Source organism: Suncus etruscus, chromosome 1, assembly GCF_024139225.1.
Source record: "Suncus etruscus isolate mSunEtr1 chromosome 1, mSunEtr1.pri.cur, whole genome shotgun sequence".
Taxonomy (NCBI): Eukaryota; Metazoa; Chordata; class Mammalia; order Eulipotyphla; family Soricidae; genus Suncus; species Suncus etruscus.
The window spans coordinates 86,007,403-86,025,774 of record NC_064848.1 but is presented as its reverse complement, the minus strand read 5'-3'; the positions used below and the strand labels follow the sequence as shown (position 1 = coordinate 86,025,774).

The following is an 18,372-nucleotide window of genomic DNA, read 5'->3' as shown; positions in this document are numbered from 1 at the left end:
CAGAGCGATAGCACAATGGTAGGATGTTTGCCTTGCACACAGCTGACCTAGGATGGACCTCGGTTAGATCCCCGCCATCTCATATTGTCCCCCAAAGCCAGGAGCGATTTCTGAATGCATAGCCAGGAGTAACCCCTGAGCGTCACCGGGTGTGACCCCAAAACAAAACAAACATTATTATTATTATTATTATTATTATTATTATTATTATTATTATTATTTTGGTTTTTGGGTCACACCTGGCAGCGCTCAGGGGCCCCTCCTGGCTCCATGCTCAGAAATTGCTCCTGGCAGGCTCGGGGGTCATATGGGATGCCAGGATTCGAACCAATGACCTTCTGCATGAAAGGCAAATTCCTTACCTCCATGCTATCTCTGTGGCCCCCAAAAATTATTTTAAAAATATTGTACTGTCTAGAAATTTATAATAGAATAATAGTGTGCCATTGTTACAAGAATAGGGAGATTTATAAATCACATTTATCATACAATTTAGTTCAATTTAAAATATTTTATAGTTATGTTATATTTATTCATATCTACCAATGAATTTTATATGTATTTGTGTGTACAGATTTGTGAAAATATTTGCTATATTGTTTGATTTTTTGCTGCAAATTTTGTTACTATTTTATCTAAAGTAATAAATAATAAGCCAAGACAGAAGCAGTAATATCTTGTCTTGTGGATTTTAGTATTTCTTGAAGTGTATAGGTCCTCAGTAGCTTTTGTTGTTTCGTTGATTTCTTTTTCTCTCATTCCTGTAACTAAGATAGCTCTATTTCTTACCTGTATTATTTCAGTCTTCACTGTTTCCTCAACTCCAAGTTTATTACTTACAGTTCAGCTTCTGTTCTGAAGTCAGAGTGGTATTTCCAATAAATAAATCTGGCTCCACAACTTTGCCCACTATAAACACCTTCTATTCCCACCCCAGTGTCCATAAGATAATTTCCAGACTTCATAGTCTGGATCACCAAACTCTTCATAATATCTGTGTATTTTTCCAGCTCTTCTTTTGCCATTTTCCAAGATAATCACCAACACCTGCCAAATCCACAATTCAAGTGTTAATTTTCCTGAATACCTACATACTTTTAAACTGGTTCTTTTTGTCTGCATCATGCCCAACTTCTTTTGTTTATTTGGCAAATTCCAGACCACTATTTAAGACTCCTAAAAAAACAAACAAACAAAAAACAACCAAGCCACTTTCTCTCAAGGCCACTTCTGTGCCTCTTCTTCACAGTTTCAATAGTTATTGAACTCTATAGCACTTAAAGTGCTGTATGGAATAGGTATGGGATAGTATGGGACAAGTATAGTGAAGTTAGGGGCTATCGTTTTCTGCCTTTAACTCATTATCTTACCACTATACATTGACTTCTATAATTTCATCCCAGGGGTTCTCAGTGTTAATGCAGGGCCTGAAACAAATTTTTCATCATTCTTTGATGAAATTAGAAAAATGGAGGACCTGTGAGATTTTCTTTTTCAGAGTGCCAATATTGACTCACTTTTTGAGTGTTAAAATGTGAAATGGTGAGGTTAAATGGTAAGGTATATTTGGTTTAGTTGGCAACATCTGTCAGATTTTTAGTTTTATTTGGGCCTTTATTGCAGATTCCTAAAAAACAGATGTCTGGGAAAGCTACTATTTCTCATGAGAGATGGCACCAAGTCTCCAAAATCAAAAACCTATGAGTCATCCTTGGCTTCACCTCCTTCCTTCTCCCTTCTCCCTCACCACATTCAGACACTTATTAGGATGTCCTGCCAATTCAACCTCCTAAATATTTCTGGAATTTGTACTGTCCTCTCTGTTCTTGCTGCCAATTCCTTTAGGACAGGCCCTCTTTATTTTCCCTGTATAACTGCAACACCATTTTAGTCCTCTTATGTCTTTATTCCCATCTTATCCACGCCCATTCAAATGACCAATTTAAAAAATTGAAAAAAGAAGCTCGTTTTCACATGATGAAAGTTTCTGATGCCATACAAGTTTTCTTATTTGTGGGACTTCTAACTTGCTGCTCATGTTCTCCCAAAGCCCTTGCTTTGCCTCTAACTTGGTTAATTCCTGATAACTTCAGTTTATTTCTCACTTTTCTCTACAAATCTTTTCCTACAAATCAGAATGAGATCATTCTTACTCCCCCCTTTTTATTTTTTCCACCCTTTTTATTATTTTTTGTTTTGTTTGTTTTTGTTTGTTTGTTTGTTTGTTTTTGGGTCACACCCGGCAGCGCTCAGGGGTTACTCCTGGCTCTATGCTCAGAAATCGCCCCTGGCAGGCATGGGGGACCATATGGGATGCCGGGATTCGAACCACCTTCTGCATGGAAGGCAAATGCCTTACCTCCATGCTATCTCGCCGGCCCCGCCCTTTTTATTCTTAAAATTCATTTCCTCTCTCAGTCTTTCCCACTCTTTACATCTGTACATACATATAAATGTATGTATACATTTTTAAATTGGGATGTTCTGAGAACTGGTTAAATCTGTCAAAGAGATAATTGGGTGGTGGTGTTTGAGGAGAAAACTTTTAAAGAGGTCTTCGGGATTCACCAGTCATGGCTGGTGAGAAGGTATTTGTTGTTGTTTATATTGTGGTTGTCCACTGATATAAAAAATAATGGGTGACAAGATGATCAATTTTGAAGGTGCAAGTGTGGAAAAACACACTTAGGTTTTGAATGCTGCGCTGTGTTTACCCTTGTCACTTAGAGCAAAATTATCCTTTTAATCTCAGAATCTTTCTTTGTAAAATGGAAAAAAAAAGTCCCCTTTTAATAATCATATTGAAAGGTTCAGAGAAATAGTGGAATACATAGTGAAATAGCAGGTAGAGAGCTTGCCTTACACACTGCCAAAGTTTGATTCCCAGCTCCTCAGATGGTTCCTTGATGAACCCCACCAGAAATGACCTCTGAGCATAGAACCAGGAGTAAACCCTGAGCTTTGCTTGGTGTTACCCAAAAAATAAATAAGTAAATACGCATATTGAAGTTATTTAATGAATTTGCATATGTAAAGTTTTTGGTACAGTCTCAGGCTTAACTCTAGTATTTGTAAGTGGTAAATTAGAGAGATTTAATAAAATATTTCTCAGATTATGAAGAAAATTTCAAACCAAATAATTTTTACTTGATTACATCGATTATTACAATCAGGATCTTAAATTTATATCACTTTGAAATAAGACTAACTAATGTTCATAAAGTTTAAATACTGCTTTTATAAAGCTTTGTTCTCCCTTGCCCTTTTTGGGTTATTATCATTCATTGCATCTTTAGCCAGTGGGTGGTCATTAACATAGGTTTGCAATTACTGTTTTATGTATATTTGGGGGAAGTTCCAAACCACAATTCAGTGACATTGGCTTTGATATCTTAGCATGCAATTAGTTATCTGTGCCAGTGTTATTTATTTCTTCATAAGACCATAAGCTGGTTTCCATCTAATGTTCTTCATTTCAGCCTGAAGGACTCCAATTTGTAGTTCTTCTAGGCCAGGTCTGATAAGACAGAGACCCACCCCCCACCCCGAGCTTTTATCTGAAATTTTAATTTCATATTCACTTTTGAAAGGTGGTCTTTCAAAATACATGGTTAGCAGGGTTTTTTTCCCTACTGCCTTCTGCCCTCTGTTGTTCTTGATAACCTGTAAACTGTTAACCTTATAGATTCCTTTTTGTATGATAATCTGCTATCTCTTGGTGCTTTCCACATTCTTTCTTTTCCTTGAGCATGCTGATTTAAAATGTATTATCAGGCCAGAGTCGTGGCACAGCAGTAGGGCATTTGTCTTGTATGTGGCTGACCTAGGACTGACCAAGTAGTTCAATCCTCCCGTGTCCCATATGGTCCCCCAAGCCAGGAGCGATTTCTGAGTGCACGGCCAGGAGTAACCTCTGAGAGTCATCGGGTGACCAAACCTGCCCCCTACTCCAGTGTATCATCAGTCTGTAATGAGGACTGACTTTCAGGTACCAGGAAGAAAATCAACCCAGTTTTACTTACAGAAGCCAATTGCTTTATAATCACATCCTTTTCCACCTGAGTAAATTAATCTCAGCACTAATTTACTGAGGTATTTATGATTACATTCTTATTCAATAAAACAAACACTGAGTTTCTTTTAAGGAAATATGACTCAAGCATATTAGAGAAAAACTATGGTGCTCACTTATGAAACTATCAGGCTTTTCATATTAGGTGTACTTGTTTTTTTAAATCATAAAAACTACAGCATTTATGAGGGACAAATTATTTTGCAAATAAAAAGTAGCCCAAAAAAAGCCCTCCACAATCTTATGCTAGTGCATAATTTAACTGTATATATACATTAATGTATTATGTGAATCTTAAAATGATAGAGGTTCATATTTGTTGAATATGCAAAGGAATTTATAATACAAAACAATATTATTAAACTGAAAATTTCAAAATAATATACACAATTATAAAATGGTAAGAAAATAAATCAAGGTATTAAGTTATCTTTTGGTAATGAGGATATAGGATTTTGGTTCTTATTACCTACTTATCAGAGCTTTTCTTAATGGCATTGATTTTCATAAGAAAAATACCACCATTTAAAAATAATTATAAAACTTTTTATTTAAGTATTTTTCCTTATATCGTTTAAATACTTTTCCTCAATCTACTTCTTACATTAATAAGAAAATTTGTTTTTTTTTTTTTTGTTTGTTTGTTTTTGGGTCACACCTGGCCTGGCTCACGGATTACTCCTGGCTCTAGGCTCAGAAATCGCTCCTAGCAGGCTCGGGGGACCATATGGGATGCTAGGATTCAAACCACCCTGCATGCAAGGCAAACGCCCTACTGCTGTGCTATCTCTCCGGCCCCAATGCTCTTTTTTTTTTTTTTCTTTCCTCTCTTCATTCTTTTTGGTCCAGGACCACACCCAGTGATTGCTCAGGGGTTACTCAGGAATTACTCCTGGCGGTGTCAGGAGTCCATTTGGGATGCTGTGGTTCTAACTTGGGTCACCTGCGAGCACGACAAATAGCACAATAGCAGTATGCTTGGGTGTTCTGTTTATTTTTAACTTGTTAGCAATAGTGAAAGATGCATTAATTTTTTATTGTCACTTAGATAGCATAGTTACAATAGAATTAATTATTTTTAATTTGATAGACGTAGTTATCTACCTCAACACCACCAAATTCCCAAAGAACCTCCACCACTGTTCTTATAGCAGGTAGAGGTGATGTTTCATTGAGGCTTTCAGAAAAATGTGTCGCAAAACAGTGTTTAAATTAATCAAACCATATCTCTTTTTTGTTACTTTTAAATACTTCTTGTCTCCTCTCTTTCTCTTCCCTAAAAAGATTCTTATTGAATCCTTTTTCCTCTTCCTCCTCTCTTTTTTTCTCTCTCCTTAAAATGTCTCTGCAGTCAACAGAGTACATAGGGAGGAGATGGAACAAAAAGGGGAAAAAATGAGCAGGGAAGGAAAATGATGAGAAAGGGAATTAGTGAGGGAACAGGGGTCCTGGGCTTCGATATACTGATGATGTGGTAGAGTGGTATAGCTGTAGATCCAAAACACAGACTCGGGGCCGATGAGGTGGCGCTAGAGGCAAGGTGTCTGCCTTGCAAGCACTAGCCAAGGAAGGACCGGGGTTCGATCCCCCGGCATCCCATATGGTCCCCCCAATCCAGGGGCAATTTCTGAGTGCTTAGCCAGGAGTAACCCCTGAGCATCAAACGGGTGTGCCCCCCCCACAAAAAAAAAAAAAAAAAAAACAGACTCAACAGCACTGAAGACATAAGATCTAAATTACAACTACTGAACTTTGAAATGTGCCTGTGAAAGTTGCAGGGGCAATGTGGGGAGCAGAAGTGAGCATGGAGAACACTGGTAGAGGGATAGGTGTTGAAAGACTCGTCTATCAACTCTGTAATAACAGTCCCTGGAATTAAATAAAAAATAAATTATTTTTTAAAAGTTACTGTGGTCAGATGAGGAACTTCAGCTACGAATATGGGAGGAAGTTGCGTGGAGAACCAGTGAAGTCTTCTGTAGGAAACCACTACTGCCTTATTTGATTCATTTTTTCTTAATGTGTAGCATGTATTTCAGAGTTATTTAATCATATTGAAATACTTATGGCTGTCTTTTGTTGTATATATAATAAAAACCCATTCCTAACTGGTTAAGCACAAAAGCCACATGACTAGCTCATTTAACTAATAAATCTCAGGATAGTTTGCTTACAGGGTGCTTCAAGTGCTAAAATGTGTCAGAGAGAGTCGCTTGGTTCTTTCATTCTGTGTGAACTGTATTCCTTGGAAGGCCCAATAAAGTAGTGGCAAAGATGACCATCAGCAGCTGCAGGCTAATAATGTATGTTGCCAGTCTAGTAATCCCAGTATAAAGAGAGCTTTACTTTCCCAGATATCTTATTAAGATTCCTGGGACAGATTCTCATGGTTTTGTCTATCCCCAAATCAATTATTGTTAGTCTCTCCAGAGCAGTTTACATGCCATTTTGGGCCCAGACCCTCAAAACCAGATTGCCTAAGTGTGGTGTAAGAGATGTCTACTGAAATTGGATGTTAATATAGCTAGCGATATATATATATATATATATATATATATATATATATATATGGCTATATGTCATTACTTACCTGTTCTTAAATATCTGCTTTCTTTCCTTCAAGTAGAGTAGTGAGGTTTTTAAAGATAATGTAATAGTGGAGGGATTCGTATAGTAGCTTTGCAACTGAAATGTGTCAGTAATACTGAAAAGTATAATGCCTTAATTAAAAAAATTAATAAAGATAAAGACAATACTAATTTTAGATTTATAAATAGGTACCCCAATAGTTACTACTAAGAAATATATTAGGGTACTGCCGTAATGGAAATTTCTTTCTAACAGCAATTGCTGTAATGGCAATTTCTTACTATAGGGGGAGAGGGAAAATCCTTTGGACTATAATCATTCAATGTTGTTTGAGAGTAAATGTACAGAATGTTCATATTTAAAATAAGCAAAACTTTATTCTGGCAGGTATCCAGTAGTAGAATGCTAGTGGGGTGTCTAAATATAAATATGGTGCATGCAAGTTGCTGCCACAATATACACTTCATGGCATACAGAGGAAAAGATTAGAGATAAAAATACTCTCAATTCTAACTTCTGGCTAAAGTTCAGATAGAATTAACACACAAGAGCAGATATGCCAGACATCTCAGCTCTTGAACTCTTTGATGTGTAAACATTTAAGAGTTGAGGAGGAAAGTGACAGGAAAAAAATCCTCATAGAACTTCCTGTGACATGCCAAAGTTTAATCACAGAAAATGATGCAGATTTCCCTTTTAATATAGCTACAATAGAAAGGCAGGACATGTGTTTACAGAGCTTGTTGTTTGGGCCACCTTTGTAATTTGTAATCTTTTGAAATCCCAGACTCATTGGATGTAATCCCATCCATTAGATGAAGGCAACTTGGCTTTGCAATAGGTCCAGAACAGTAAGTTAAATGGAGAACACGAACAGGAAGCAGTCATTAAGAATTACAGTGGGTAGGATGCAGAGTCAATTCATGAAGATATTTTATTATGGGATAATTACATCATTGGGACAGCTGGGAGGCTGAGTGCTATTCTGGACTGCTTACTCTGCCTTGCAGCTGAGAGTCAGAACAATAGAGGCAGCAAGAAAACTTACTTTATAGCACTGTTAGGGGGTTGGCTGGCCTAATTGTGAACAACCTAAATGATAACAACCTAGCTGCCTTTCTGGATTGCATTTTGCACAATTACTGGATTCATAGACTTAGCACATGCTGAGAACCATATGCTTTCGTTGGTTCACTTTTCACTTCTACTTTTTGGACATTTAGATCATGTTAAGCTCTATTGGATCAATACATTTGAGATACTGTGTTCATATTCAACACAGTATGATCATATTTCTCTTATGAATTGCAGTCCTGCAGTCATTGAAAATCAGTTTACTCACTATCAAAACAAAAGTTTTAGGAAGTTGAAGTTATTTTGCAGTATTTATGTTCAAATGTTCAGACTTGTCTGGTTATTCTGTTTTGCAAGTGTAGGGATTATAGGTAACCCAGCCATATTCCTCGTTGATTTATATAAATATGTTACATATCCTGTCAGATACTTGGGACTTCAATTTTTGTTTGGCTGAATTGATTTATGTTAGACTTATTTGTTACATTAAAATATTTATCTTCTCTTTATTGCCCAGCAAAGTGACTATTATTTGATTTGGGCTACAGATGAAAGACATCATAAATATTATATTCTAGAACTCCTAAGGTTAATATTTATACTCCTGATTGGAAATGCTTATCTTACTGTCATGGCTAATATAATGTCATTTTTTCTGTGATAATTTTTAATAAACTTATGCCAGAAATTTCATATAGGAAGCAAGGTACTACATTGCATACAACCAACCTCTATTTGAATCCACAGCACCACAGATGGTCCCCGAAGCACCACTAGGGGTCACTCCTGAGCAGTCAGAAAAAGACCCTTTACCAGGTGCTACCCAAACCTCTCTCCACCCCAAACTTCATTCTTTAACATAGAGCCTTATTTTTAAAAATGTCTTTAAGTACTGGACACTCAGCTGATAGGATGTCAGTGGTTGGTATTACCACAGCCAAAAACCATGTGGGGAGGAGCTTGTTGAGTTTTACATTTCCTCCTCGGACTTGTTCTTCCCTGTGTCTTGTGAATTTCCTGAACAAAAGTCCTACTCCCCATTTTCCAAATGAAGTTAGTAACAGTTGCTTAAAAATAAGGCACTGATACATACACCTTTCTTTTCAAGACATTCAAGGATATATATTAATATATATTAGTTAATATATATCATAAATGTCAACATTTATACATAATAGCTTTACTCCACAAAGAGTCACATTTCTTTCAATTCCACCAATTTAAACAGATGTCGTGGGTCTAGAGCCATAGTACTTAAAGCAGGTTGGGTGTTTGCCTTGCATGTGGCTGACCCGACTTCAATACCCTGCACCCAGTATATTCCTCGGAGAATTGACAGGAGTGGATGGTTCTGAGAACCAAGAGTAAATCCTGAGCACTACAGGGTTTGCCTCTCAGACTCCCACCCAAAAAAAAAAAAAAAAAAAAAGGAATATCTTTTATGCATGTCTTTGCACCACAAAAAAAGTTGTAGGACAATTGGCACTATCTTCAGTACAAACCCTTTTCATTCTGGTGAGTGGAAACCAGTGATAGGTGGCATCAGGGAGTCATAATATTTTGAAGAGAAGGATATATCCAGGGGTCCTCAAACTTTTTAAACAGGGAGCCAGTTCACTGTCCCTCAGACCATTGGAGGATCTGACTATAGTAAAAACAAAACTTATGAACAAATTCTTATGCACACTGCATATATCTTATTTTGCAATGAAGAAACAAAACAGATACAAATACAATATGTGGCCCGCAGGCCATAGTTTGAGGACCACTGTTAGAGGAACATAACTCAATATTTTCGATGCTCTCCTTGAATTGTGCCATACAAAGAGAGAAACGGTTTTGATGAGATGAAGCAACTTAGCAGACTTGCTGTGCTGTTAGGTAATGAAGAGTGGTTTGGGAGCAGGTGGCCTGCAGGTTCAGCAGTGTTTGCACATTCTTCCCCCAATTACAGCTCTGTCAATTTTTTTCTTTTGGGAATTACTAAAAATGTATCACTTTTTACAAATTTCAAGTGCAAAAAGAACTGGCAATATTATGAAAGTCATTATTGATCTGAGGTTGTGACAAACCACATTTTTTGTTAAGAGAACTTATTAATTATAATGGAAATGGTTTTTACATGAATGCTTGAGTAATTACTGTAGTGCAGTTCCCATATTTGCATGCAATGTTAGTACATGTCTCTCTTGGTGCATTGCCATTTTATTTTATTACCAAAAACCCAAGTAGGAGGAATAAAGGTGTTAGGCCATGGTGGGACTCTTTTTCCTTCTTCAAAAGGGAGGAAAACGTCAAATTGTTCAAAAGAAAATTGTTTTTAAAAAGCCTCTGGAACTTGCATGCTTATGTCTGAAGGATTCTGGAGTTGTGATGCCTGTTTGTCTCTATAGTTTCTTTGGCCGACGTGATCCATTCCCAATTTTGTCCTGCCAAGTCCCTTGCCCCTCCTTGTAGTCTGTTTTGAGGCAGTCACAGGCCCTCTCTGCCACCTGTTCAGCAGCACTCAATTCTGCTCACCTCATGCGGGGGCTTGGTCATCCTAGCTGGGTCACCTAGAGAACAGTTGTCTTTGCCCTTCCCTGCATCCCCAGGCAGGCCTGATTCAGGCTCTTATCACTTACCCTCTGGACTCTCCTACCTCACACATCTCTCCCAGGAGCCTCGCAAAGCCTCCTCAGCAGGACTAGGAACATGGTAGTTTTCCCTCCCCAGCCCCAAATAGCCTCTGAATAAATGATAGTTACCTCTGTTACTGTACTGGAAGAGATTTTTATTTTATTTATTATTATTTTTATTTTTTGTTTGTTTGAGGTTTTTTTGGGTCACACCCAGCAGCACTCAGGGTTTACTCCTGGCTCTACGCCCAGAAATCGCTCCTGGCAGGCTTGGGGGACCATATGGGATGCCGGGATTCAAATCACCTTCTTTCTGCATGCAAGGAAAATGCCCTACCTCCATGCTACCTCTCTGGCCCCACTGGAAGAGTTTTATAATAAACCTTTACAGACAACAACTCCATGTATGATAAAAAACCTGTTGTTTTCCTTGCATATATCATGTATCTAATAAATGTATAGGCTTCTTAACCTCATCAGAATAATTTTCTAGAAGTCTTCTTAGTGACTTCAGAGGACTTTAGAATTTAAGAAAAAACTACATTTTCAAGCAAACCGATGAAACTTGGCAGTCACATACTGGAGAGAGAACTCGGAGGGTTGACAAAGTGCATATTCTGCATATGGGATGGCCAGGTTGGAGTTAGTAGTAGCACATGGTCTCCTGAGTACCACTAGGAGCTACCCTCTAATATTGGCAGGGGTGCACCAATCCTTCCTACCAAAAAGAAAACACTTAGAAATCAAAGTAATTGTAAATAGATATATTGTGAGGGGAAAACTCACTTGATCTTAATTTATATTAATGGAATTATAGATGATACCTCAAACTGCCCTTAATAAAAAAGCAGTTTGGATTTGTCTGTAAAGTCTGTATTGTCTCCTTTTGCCCCCAGACTTAATTGAGTAACCCTGCATTTTTTTTTTTTTTTTTTTTTTTTTTTTGGTTTTTGGGCCACACCCGTTTGATGCTCAGGGGTTACTCCTGGCTATGAGCTCAGAAATCGCCCCTGGCTTGGGGAGACCATATGGGACACCAGGGGATCGAACCGCGGTCCGTCCTACGCTAGCGCTTGTAAGGCAGACACCTTACCTCTAGCGCCACCTTCCCGGCCCCAACCCTGCATTTTTATAGCTAGCTTTTGTTGTGGATGTTTTTAAGACAGTGGTGTAAATGGCACCTATTAGCCTTTCTTAGTATTTATATTACATTTATGTCAAGAAATTTACTCAGAAATTCTTATGAGTGTTACATTTTTTTCATCTAGTGTGTAGTCAGCATTTTATGTGCTACATAACGTGCTCTGTATGGTTGAAACTAAAGGGAAAAAAGGTCCTCTGGCTTGAACGTTTTTTTGACTAAGGACTTTGGTTTTAAACTTAAAGTTTTAGTTAATTGTAACATTTTAAGGCAGAAATTGAATTTTCCCCTCTGAATTTAATACTAAAGCCTATTAATCCACATCACTTACGAGTGATAAAGTTTGCTGATACAGAATCACCACGTGTGTACACAAAGTTTAATCTTCAGTTTTTATTAGCCATGTATTTGGAATTTTCAAGTTAAAAAAAAATTTTTTTTTTTTGCCTTTTTCTGGTTTTTACTCACCAGGATGAGAAGGCTCTCATAGAAATAAACAAAATTTCTCTATGCTTGGTCATACTTGTTTTTCACAGCATAACCATAGCACCTTAAATACCAGGAATAACTTGATTTCAAGAGTCCACCGCTCCATTATAATTACTCCAGGTCTTTAATAATTTTCAATATATGCTGATAAGAACCATGTTTTTCCTTGGCTGTGGTTTTCAAAACTATCTGTACTGGCATGTTATACCTAAGGATTTAACAAAGGAAACTCATTAACAGACATTCACATGCTAGAATTATGTTAAGTTCTCTGCTCCTGTGAAAATTTTTTAACACCATTTAACCAAGCACTTTAAGCTAGTGATTTCCAAAGTAGATTGTGGGAGGGGAATGAGGGTGTGTATCACTGGACTCATCCAAAGTGGGGAAGTTGAGGGTCACTTTGTTTAAAGAGGGGAGGCTTGGAGAGAACACTAAGTGATTTTTTATTTAAATGAAAATGATGTGGCTAAATAAGTTGGAACTTCTGTCCTGAATTTTACTGTTGAAATGAAGTATCAGATCCTATCGGTATTCTGAGATGTAAGAAATGGTCAGTTTTGGCTGTTACCATGATTATTGCTATTATTATTTTAAATTGAAGGATATCTGTAAGATGTATAGGTATCTTCTTTGTTTATTGCCACCAATTTAGTATTTTTCTTTTTTCTTCTAGGTTATTTGATGTATGCACAGTGTCACGTACAGACAGAGAAACAAAACTAACATTAGTGTTTGAACATGTTGATCAAGATTTGACCACTTATTTGGATAAAGTTCCAGATCCTGGGGTGCCCACTGAAACCATAAAGGTACTGAGAATCATCTTTCTACATACTTAGATAATTATACTGTTATCACTTATTAAGAAGTAACCTTATTTTCTTATGAAATCCATCAGAATTTTTAAAATATAATTTAATATAACCAAGTGGATGTTTTAAAAATAGAGTATATCTAATCTAGTTCATTGATTTTAGAACTCTTACAAATAACCTGGGGCCAGAGAGACTACAGGGTTTAAATTCCTTGCTTTACATGAAGTTGGCCCTGGTTCTGTTCCCACCACCTGATATGGTCCTGAAGCATAACAAGGGATCACTCTTAAATAGCTAGGAATAGCCCCTGAGCATGCTGAGTATTGCCCCTAAGCCCCTTCTGTTCTCCTCAAAAAGAAAAATAAAGGGGGCCAGAGCCATAGCACAGAGGGTAAGGCTTTACCTTGCACGCTGCAAATCTGGATTTAATACCCAGCATCCCATATGATCTCTCAAACTTGCCAAGAGTAATGTCTGAGCACAAAGCCAGGAGTGGAGAGTGCTGCCAGGTGTGGCCCCCCTACCCCCCAAAAAAGATAAATGACTTTTAGTTTTAATCCACATTAAAATTATTGGAAAATACATATTTGCATATTACAGACTCTGATCTTAGAAATTATAGTGTTATAAATAAATATAGCTCAGTCTTTTTCTCATGGTTTATGAACTTGGAAGACATTATGTAATGTACTTTATAATCATTCATAATCACATGAATATTATAATTGTAACTGATTCTAGAATAAAACTGTACCGTGTAGGGCTAACCTACTGATTTTCAGGCTCTTCTTTCTCTCCCCCCCCCCCCCCCAATTCTTAAAACATTTATAGAAAGCCTAAATACGTGATACCATCCCAAATTCTTGGTAGTCGCAGATGACTTAAAATTACTTAGAGATGAGCATTCTAGAACTACTATGTATGACTAGATGTTCTTTTTTCTTTTAAGTGTATTGGAAAAAGATACTTTGAAAGACTAGATGGTATTGCTTTCATTCTGCTTAATTGAATTTCCCAGTAGATTTTTTTTTTTAGATATATATATATCACATGTCTTCATGAAGTGGGCATGGCTACACATTTAAAAGTGAGTTACAGAATTGGACAAGACTTTAGGTGGAGTTCACACATTCACAGATTTGAATAGTTTATTATGGTCAGATGATAGTAGAATAGTTAGGTTTGACTAACATACTATCTCTACCTGTTCATATCTGAGGACCATCAGGGTGACCAGGCTAATCCCTGCATCACAGCCTGAGCCCTATCACACCTTTGGACTTGGGCATTGAACCATCAACTCAGTTGGCTGAAAATTGCTGGTGGGACTCCTGGGTTTCTGAGCAACACATAGAAGCCACCCCACCCCTACCCCCTGCCTCCCATCACACACAGACACACACACACACACACACACACACACACACACACACACACTATAAAATGAAATAATAGTTTTAGGCAAAATACTAAACAAACATGTGTTTATTTTTAGTGAACACAGTTTTTTTTTTGTTTCTATGAATAACTTCTTTATAAGAATGGAAACACTGGATAGATAATCTGCTGAGTAAAAAGTTCTGACTAGCTGGGATTCTAATTCATTGACTTTTATAGTACATAGTCAGAGAATAAGAAATATTTTTGTATAGGTTCAGTTAATGAGAAGTCTCAATAACTAGATCAAGAGAATATGTGTTGTTATAATCAACCTTTTGGGAATACAAAATAGTATGTTTTACTGTTTTAAGAGTTTATCTGAATATAGTTCTACAGGATATATAGCCTCTGTTTTATGTTTCTCTTTGCTACATGAATTCTGTAGGTCTTGAAAAGGAAAAAAATAAACACTCAAGTTTTATGTGTCTCTCTGGGTCATTTTCTGTGTGAATTAGATTTCATATTATCTTTATTTGAATGTTTCTTAGAGGTTTCTGTTGTTGCAATATTTCCAGTGGGAGATAAAACAAGACTATTAGATTTGTTTTACAAAACCCAGACTTGAGAGTTTGACACACACTGTTAATAGCTCCTGTTTTCTGCTTCTGGGATATATCTGTTTGCACAAATAGTATCTGCTCACAGTCAATAGTGACTATGGTATCAGTGCAGTTCATGCCCAGGGTTGTTCATCTTTTTCAGTCCTCCATATTGCAAGGTGACCGCATGGTCTCTTGTACTTCAGATGAGGAAAGCTTCCCAGGGCTCGCTCCCTGTCACCCAGAAAGGAAGCAGGTCGTGCTCCTTCTTGGCTCCTGGTGGTCTCCACTTTGCCTGAATTACGGGCAGGTGATTTGTCTCATCTTTGCAGGACACAGAGCAAATTAACATGAAAATATCGCTTCTCAGAAAACAAGGCTAGCTTGAATGCCCTGTCACTACTGGTCATTAGCCATCTGCCACTGACACTCTGTTTATCACATTTGAAATTCAGAGCAGATGTTGCATAATAAAGTGATCTCAAAAACAAAGCAAGAAATTCAAAGAACACATATTCTATAATGATGATAAGGATCCTGGAAGGAAGCTTTTTTCAGTGTGATATTATGACTAGGTTAATATTAGGAAAAGATCACTTCTTTACAACACACAGGCCCATGCTTAAATAACCTCTCGGTTTTAATGCAAACTGCTTTTCATCGTAAAATGAAATCATTTTAAAAGAAAGTGGGCTGTGAAAGGTGGCTGAGAACTGTTTAATAAAAAAACATCTATTTCAGTAGGCAAAGTGGATTGTTGCCATATCAGCTCTGGCACAGAGGACCTCAGAGGTCAGTCGTGTCAGTGTTGATGTTTTTAAAGATGGGTCTGAACCCCTGTTTAACTAAAAGAAAGCACCCCTGTGATATAGTTGGAATTCTCAAGGCTTTAACTCATCAGTATGGTTTTCTAGATAGATAATTTTCTTCTTTGTATTCAAGATTCTGTGCTCCATACATCCTTTCCCTTTCAAGTATCCATGCCAGCATCACTGTATACTCTACACCGCATGCCTACCCTCCAGAAGAGTAGACCTGCTTCTCCCCCAAACCCATGCTTTTTAGCTTTCTGAGATGTTGCATAGTTCTACATCCAGATTAGCCTTCAGCTCCAAAGTTTAGGCTCTCTTCACACTAAGTCCTAAGTGTTTTTTTTCTTTATATGTATTCCATTATCTCCATATGTATATCCTTCTACATAAATGTAGCATTTTATAGAATGGGTTATAATTTTTACCTAATTGACTTGTGTTTATTTTATGCTAAAATATATTTTAGTCCAGTGGACTAAAAAGTTTAATATTAACTATTGAGCTTAGAGAATATTTATTCTTTAGAATAGTCATTTGAACCTTCAATAGGAATCTTTTAATTTTTTTTATAAGAAATGCTTTTTTGTTTGCTGCACTCTTGTTTATATGTAAGAGTATATGTGCTACACCACCTCTCAGTTTAATACTTTAATCCGTCTGCCAACAAGACCCCAAAACTGGCCAGCCCAAGGTCATGAGGAAGATTATATAGGGTAAGGATATAGGGAGGTTCCAGTTTTCTGATGATTTTTGAAGTGATTGGCTATTGTCTAGGCTAGGGCTACCTTCCTACTGCTCCCTTGTTCTTCCTGGCCAGGTAGCCTGAGGCAGTGTCTATGAAAATAGGCTTGTGTGAAGACCTACACCATGTGGTTCTTACAAAATGGTGTCTCCCTGCTCAGAACCTGAGAAGAAGCCTGCCATGTGGCCTTTACAAAATCGTCCCTCCTTGTTCAGAACTCAGGTCCCAACATTTCCTCCTATGCTTATGGACCTGAGTCAAATCTTTGACTCTCCTTGAAGTTCCTCATCCTTGTCCCTACTTGTGGGCACATAATGGAACCTTAGCACAAGCATCTTAATCGGAGAGGTTTCCTGGGTGATTGAACCACTGTTCATACCATGTTTAGTCTTTCTGTCACCTTTCCCACTCCTGCAAATTCACCTTCACCTACTGCAATGAGAATGACAAAAACAATTTTTTTGGGTTTTTGGTTTTTTTTTTTTTGGAGGGGGGGTCATACCCATTAGGGCTCAAGGGTTACTCCTGACTTTGTGGTCAGAAATTGCTCCTGGCAGGTTCAGGGAACCTTATGGGATGCCGGGATTTGAACCACCATCCTTCTGCACCTAAGCAAACGCCCTGTCGCTGTGCTCTCTTTCCAGCCCTCAAGAGAATGACAATTTTTTTTGGGGGGGGTCACATCCAGCAGCACTCAGATTACTCCTGGCTCTACGCTCAGAAATCACTCCTGACAGGCTCGGGGGACCATATGGGATGCTGGGATTTGAACCACCGTCCTTCCGCATGCCTTACCTCCTCCATACTATCTCTCTGGCCCCGAGAATGACAAATTTTTAAGGGAAATTTTGTTATTTATTATTGTTTTATCATTGATTTACAGTAAATTTGTTTTTATATTTGTGGAACTTCACATCAGGGAGCACATTGGTGAACATTTGAATATTGAGTACTAAGAAAATTAACTGTCTGGGAAAACTGTTGAGCTACCAACTTCGAGAGATTACCACTGTATTGTTAAATGAACTCTTAGCCAAACTGATGTAAGTGAAACCCATTTAGAGTAACTCCGACACTTTGATATATGCATGTCCTCCATCCTACACCCACCACCAAAGTTATCATTCTGTTTACCACTTGCCTTGGATTTTTAAAAAGAACAAATTGATACATACATTGCTAATGAAATGTTAAGCAACTGATCTGAGTATAGATAGAGGGTTAAGTCATAATAACTGACTATTGACTATAATAGGAGAGATGTTTGGAAGAAAGTCACTGAATATGTCCAAATATATAGGAAATTAACAGCTACAATTGTGGTAGCTTTCAGTAATTTATGGAATTTCTTCAGGAATAGTATCTTTAGCGACTTATCATAGAAAAAAAAATTTTCTCAACCTATTGTAGAGTTGAAAATGCCAGAAGAGAAAGAGGACAAAATTAAATAAATATGTAATTATATAAATGCACATAAGAGCAAACTGTAACAAAATTATTTAGTAATTGGTTTTATTCCCCTAGCAGGAAATGTGGGTTTTTTTTTAATGCTAGTATGTTTCTAAAGATACCTTAAGATTGACACACTAAAATAAATACTGACTCACTAAAATAAGCAACTGACACTTTGATCAAGCTAATAAAGAAGTGGAATCTCTTTAGAAAGTGCTTTTTTTTTTTTTTTTTTGCTGTAGGCTTTGACTCTTTTTATAGAGACCGATAATAGTTTCAGGCATTATATAGTTTATATCATCATAGTGATACATACTCTAATGAGAAGAGGGCTATTTCACATCTAAATTTTGTGTATACCTAAACTCCCTGATTACAGTCTCTTTTTTGGCTCTCTGTTTCTCTAAATATTAGAATATTTTAGATGTCTTTAATTCTTTGTCTCTATTATGCCCTTGGTCCAGAATTTTCAGATATTCATTCTCTACCTAACCTCTCCTATATGCTCTAAATGCATTGCTTGACTTTTGAAACACTCAAGGTATTACCCCTGTTCAAAAGTGAAACATAACTTGTAGGTTGCCTC

The 18,372-nt window shown here is 37.3% G+C and overlaps 1 protein-coding gene across 1 annotated transcript in view; it reads left to right on the top strand.

Moving 5' to 3' along the window:
- The window catches only part of CDK6 (cyclin dependent kinase 6), a 223,271-nt gene that overhangs the window by 50,226 nt on the left and 154,673 nt on the right, over window positions 1–18,372 (top strand). Inside the window, exon 2 of the mRNA XM_049784870.1 lies at window positions 12,660–12,795. Within this exon, the coding sequence (XP_049640827.1) occupies window positions 12,660–12,795 (136 nt within the window). The remainder of the gene's footprint in view (window positions 1–12,659; window positions 12,796–18,372) is intronic.